Genomic DNA, 6000 nt, shown 5'->3' with positions numbered 1-6000 from the left:
AGAGTGAGGTCTAATAATCACCATATTAAAGAAATTACTCTCCTGGAGAGAGTTTATACGAGACTCTCAGAGAGATGGTTTAAATTGTCTGTCCTCTGGCAAGATGGCTCAGTTGTCTGACGTGTGAAAGAAGATTATAAAAACAAACACGAATGACAATTAAGAAAAGATGCATTCCACCACAACAAGTGGGAGAAAATGCAAATACGTGGACATAAAACTCATATATGAATGCTGAATTAATCATTATAAACAATCAACATTAGTATGCTGCATTTTCAGCCTTCAAAAAGCTAATTTGGGTCTTCAGCAGCTGACCTGCAGATAAACTTAATCGGCTGCTCAGTTTCACAGTCTCACAGGGAGTGCAATTACTGTCACAGCAATCATGTATAAACACTAACAAGTCATGTGGCATTGCACTGAAAGTCTTTTAGGCTTTCATTAAATCATAGTATACCCTCAACTGTGCACTGACATGATGCAGAATTAAAGTCCTTCTCGGGACAGAACTATGGGGTACATGCAGAGAAAAAAAACAGTCCGAGCACCTGAAACTCACAAAGTACAAAGTTTTTCAAATTCATTTTACTGTTGTCCGGTTGCTGGACTGCACTACATCTCTCAAAGAAGAAATTATATGATTCCAGAGGTTTGAGTATTCTCAGCGGCCCCTGCAGATGTCCAGACCACTCATCCTAAAATATTTCATTGTAAATTAAATTGGGTTGTACAAAATGATATTTGCAAAAGTATTACAATCCAGTCAAATTGGCTGAATAAATCAAAGATTAACAGTGGAGACCATTCCTCGAAAATGTGGTTGTTATGCCCCGTCTAGGGGAGGCCTAGACAGGAAACAAATAAGAAGTTTTAAATTCATTTCAGATTATGAGACACAATGACTGTTATATCGAAATTATTTGTTTATCCCTTTTTAGCCAGTTCCATAAATTAAAAAAACTACTATTTTTCCCATCAAATCTGGCGATGCCAAATCAAATCGGTTTGAATCAAAACAAATAAAATCGAAGTGAAGTGAACGGAATGGTTCTTTATTTGAACTCATCATGATTACATGTAAACCTTTAACTTAAGATTTGAATTGCACGGTCTTGTAAAGGTAGATTCACACCATGATGCTGGGAAAACAATTTTAACCCTAACTTCCCAAGAGAGACGTTTCAACCAGAACGTTATTTATTTGTAGATACAGATTGAATGTACAGGGATAACTAAGAATACGCTTCAGGGAGAATCTTTGCCTGAACTTAACAAACAAAAAGGAGTCTAACTGTTGAACCAAACTAACCTGATAAATCAAGGAAAACAAAAAACAACCAACTTACCTCCCTAACTAACCAAAAGCACAAGAAAACGAGGTGAAAGTAACCTGGTGGTGATTCACTCCTCACACATCTAACACAACACTAACTAAGATCAAAAAGGACACATGGCGAGGCCGATGGGAAAATGAGGAAGATGGGGTCATCATCGTCCTGCTTGTATTAGTGGGAAAAACCTTTCTGCAGCATATCATCGGCTCGTGTGGACGGCACACCTATTTACTTTACAAGCAGACAGCACATACACAACCAACACACCCAAGAAAAAAAAAACAATACATATTACCACCACATTTGTAACAGAAGTGGTTGGGGGTCAGCCCCAAAATGTTCAACTCCTGGAAACACCCCTGTTAGGAAATAATCTGAAGTGTTGGACTGTGGATTTAACTGAGGTCAAAATGAGAAAGAAAATGAATTGCATGAAGATTCTTTTGAATAAGGAAAAGCTCAAGAACAGGTTAAATGAAAACATTAAAAATAGATACCCAGGCCTCATTCAACTTATCCCCCTCTGGTTTGAACAATGACATGTTCCCTTATGAGAGAAAGAGATTAAAATACTACAGGACCAGTTCTAAACATTTCTTAGAAAGCCTCTCCATCCTTATCCCGCCTCTAACAGAATAAACTGCATTTAGCACAGCCGCAATAATTATGCAACAGGAGGTGGGATAAAGCAGGCTTCCCACTCATGCTATAACGATGACCACATATAGCCGTCAGCATATCCTCCACAACACCTGCATAATGGACTTAAAGAAGAGGGAGCATGGAGAAGGAGAGGACAGCTCCCGCGTGTGTCTGTTTGGGTTGTTGATGATGAAGATGGATCACGCAGAACAATAAGAAAACAAAAGCACAATCACATTTGACCAAATCAGCCTGCAGCTGTTAAACACTGCATTGAATGCCTTCTCTCTGACTCTGTCCCCCTCTCTCTCTCTCTCTCTCTCTCTCTCTTTATTTTTTTTTTGCTCCCACACGCGCGCGTCTGCACACGAGCGCACGCGTCCCCCACACAGCCGAGCGCGCACTCGCGGACCTACTCGCCGATGCACTGCACAGGAGAGACCCTGACAGTGCCCGAGCCTCTCTCTGCCTGTGATCGCTGCCTGGCGTCTCCTCTGCTCCGCTGGATGTTTGCGCAGAGGACACCTGCCGCCTCCGGTCACTGAACCGATCTCTCCACCGCCCCCCCTCGCGGCACAATCCAGCGCCTTTCCACCTTTCTAACTTTCGCAACGTGTGACGTGTCGATCTTTCTTCTATTGTTTCGTGAACCTATTCCAAGACCATGGTCCTGTCGGATAGGAAGACCCTGTAAATCCAGGCGTTTGACTTCCAATTCCGGGCTTGATGGAACGTTTATTTGTGACAGATCGGGAAAGTTGCGCTGCGCAACGGAGCATGGGCGCAAACTTTGAAAGCTTTTTATAATAAAGAGACAGTTTTTTTTAGAATGAAGGCAGGTGAGTCAACCCCAGCGTGAGAGGCGCACAGAGCTCCGGGGGCGCCCTAGGTATTGTCAAGGAAAAAAGCACGAAGGAAGTCGTGATCTGTGCGGCGGATTGCGCCACGGAGGACGGAGGAAACGCTCCGATGAGACATCATGGGTAAGTAATCAGAGGACTGTCACTTACTGAAACCATTACCGCCAGAGTAAGAGCCCCGGAGTCTGCACTATTATTAGTTGAGCGCACTTGTGCTCCTTAGAAAGACAGCATGGGTTGTGTTTGTCCTCCTTGGCGCATCTGTGAGTTTGTGGATAATAAGAACATTTCTCCAAACCTCCACTGTGTGAGAGCTGTGCCTTTTGTGTATTTTCTGCACATATTCTCTGCAGCTTTCTGAATTAAAGACTGACCTCATCACTAAAAGGGGATTCTTCTCTCGGCATGAATAATAAAAAAAACAACTGCAGGCGGGAGTGTGCGTGCTTCTGAATATGAAGGGGGGGCAAAAATACTCTCAGATATGTGAAAATGTAAAATCCCCAAATCTGCATCAGTCGACGTGTGATTCTGAGCACAATGAGTTTAAGCTTAAAAAAAGCCAACGTGATGTTCTTGATACTGAAGCTGAAACGACAAGTTGTTTTAAAATATCACAGCTCTGACTTTTACGTTGACAAAATCTGGTGAATTATATCTGAGATGTGTCCCCCCCCCACCACCACCACCACCACCACCACCACCCGACTCAGATTCCTCCGGTACTCCAAATCACAGCTCTGACATGTTTTGACTCCGTCCTATTTCTTCTACCTCCTCTCTTCTCCTGACAGCTCTGGGCACCTACAATCTCATCCCACACTGCCTATCACCTCCTCCATTTTACTGACTGTGGGTGCTCCAAAACCTCACAAACCCACACTTCTCTCTCCAATGTTCCAGCAAGGGGCTTTGCGTTCATTTTTTTTTCTTCCTCGTGTTGTTTGGGGGGGGGGTTGTTCAGGATTGTCACGGAATTTGCGATGAAACGATGTGGACTTTCAAGCAGTCTCACGACGTTTCAAGCCCTTCCTTGAGTGCAACTTTTGCTGTTGAATTATCTCACTGAAGGATCATTATTCATATGCAGGCAGGTTGCAGCCATGCAGGCGTGCTCACACAGAAGCAGGGCATGTTTGATATTAGGTGCAGAGGGAGGCAATTAGGTCGTAGTTAGACCGTTTTGTAACATTTGTTTATTCCTTAATATTCTGAAAAGCTGTCAGGCTGCAGGGATGCATGTGGCTCACATCTGTGCAAAAAATGAGGCATTTCCCAAATAATGAGCAGCTTAGTGTAACTAATGAGCACATACTGCTACAGTTTTAATTGTGTCATCACAATTATGGGCATACATAAGTGCTTGCATTTGTTTGTTTATCGTCTTTTTCTACTTCAGCACTCTCAGCATATGCATTCCTACAATGCCTTGTCTTCGTCATGCTGACACATGTTCAGATGAAATGCGAATAAAATGATAATCCCTTCGAGGCTGAAGTTTTATACTTGAAAATTACAACAAGGCTAAACATCAAAATTATGTTGGTGTGCAAACATCTTCACAGAAGGGCTGAATCCGTTTTTGTCATGCTTGAGGGCTGTGAGGAGTTGCAGCATGATCGACAAATAATTATTCTACTCAAAAATGTATAGAACAGTCAAAAATCCCTTTCCCATTTTTAAACTATTTGCTTTTTTTGTCTATGAAAGAACAAAAAACGTAAGCTGCTTTTGTATCTCAAAATTGACTTGAGGCCAACAACAACAACTTAAAAAAGTGGTTTCAAGTTATTCCCAATGATCATTTTGAATGCCTTACAGGAAGGAGGAAATTTTTTTTTTTTTTTCCTTTTGTGGTCAACAACAACTTTAATCAGTGTTTGAAGCTGCAGAACTTCTGAAAAGCCCGTCTTTCACCAACAACAAAACTGTTCAAAAAAAAGAAGCTCTGCCAAATAATGAGCTGACAAAACAAGCCGGGGAATGTAATGCAGGAGTCCTTGTGAACATTACACAAGCCCCATGGTCTCTGACTGAGCTCGCTCATCTGCTGTAGTAGAACTGCTTAGGCAAGAGCAACAGGACAATTACGCTCAAATAACCTTCAATTTATTCAATAATCCATCAGTTTCTCAGAACAGCCACAGACAGTAATTGGTCCATGGAGCTCGTTCCTGCAAAAACCCAAGCTGAATATGTTCTTTTTCCAAAGAGTAACCTGTGGACACACTTTCCATTCCACTTCTTAAAGCTTATAACTGTGCTGATAATTAGAGGATCCAATGATACTCACCACTGGCAGAAAAAGCTCCAACTTTTCCTTACAGCTGTGAGACCATTATGCAGTCTAAGACAATGGATTTGGAGAAAATCTCTCAACTTTTTAAATTAATTACCGTAGTCAAACTGCCAAGTTTTAATTAGATTTAAAAAGTACATTCAACTAAAAGATGGGTTCCTCTCTCCTGCATATTTAAGGCACATAAGATTTGGTTGAACACTGGATGGTTTTTAAACTGACTCTCTTCCAGAACCATGCTGCAGTGTGTATGATAATGAAAAATGTTGTCAGGTACTGAAACAAAAGAAAAGCAAAAGACCTTGAACATTCTCAATGGCTGCAGCTGTATAGCTTCCCTTTAAACGCTGATACAATCAATTAGATTTGCTGTCAGGTTGAGGCATGTTTCCTGATTCTGAGCCTGACTGAAAGTCCCCATCAGGCACTTTTTTTCAACAGTTTTAACATATTCATTTCACCACTACCCACACACACGCCACCAAACCGTCACAACACAGAACATCACATCGCACTCCCTCACTCTATACCTTGCAGTCCTTCATTTCATTTGTCACATTTTTTTGGGGGGGGGGGTGTGCAGAGTTCTGGGTTATCTTCTATAGTGACACTTCTTCCAAGTTTGTCCTTTCCTTCTGTTTCACGTTTTTTTTTTTTTCTTCCTTGAAATTCTGAAAGGCTCAAACAATGAGTTCTGCACACTGAACTCGTCGTGCAGTGAAATATGGGCAGAGACACAAAACTGAGAACAAAGTCTGGCAGTAAACACTGGGAGCTGAGCTTGCACACTAAAAAAAAAACTGCAACAGGAAGGACATGATATTGTATTATCTACTTTTTATGGCAATGAAGCACACTGCAG

General features: G+C 41.8%; 1 protein-coding gene across 4 annotated transcripts in view; it reads left to right on the top strand.

The window, feature by feature from the left end:
- Window positions 1-2365: 2365 nt before the first annotated feature.
- lrrtm4l1 (leucine rich repeat transmembrane neuronal 4 like 1) overlaps window positions 2366-6000 on the top strand; it is a 67670-nt gene continuing 64035 nt past the window's right edge. For 3 of the 4 annotated variants that reach the window (XR_010669025.1, XR_010669024.1, XM_020630592.2), the window contains exon 1: window positions 2366-2962. Coding sequence is in view for 2 of the 4 variants with exons in the window: in XM_020630592.2 (XP_020486248.1) it covers window positions 2959-2962 (4 nt within the window). In the remaining 2 variants the exon portion in view is untranslated. The remainder of the gene's footprint in view (window positions 2963-6000) is intronic. The other variant, XM_020630591.2, reaches the window with a different exon arrangement.

Source organism: Labrus bergylta, chromosome 17 (assembly GCF_963930695.1).
Source record: "Labrus bergylta chromosome 17, fLabBer1.1, whole genome shotgun sequence".
Taxonomy (NCBI): Eukaryota; Metazoa; Chordata; class Actinopteri; order Labriformes; family Labridae; genus Labrus; species Labrus bergylta.
The sequence above is the reverse complement of the archived record's forward strand: the minus strand, read 5'-3'. Positions and strand labels throughout refer to the sequence as shown.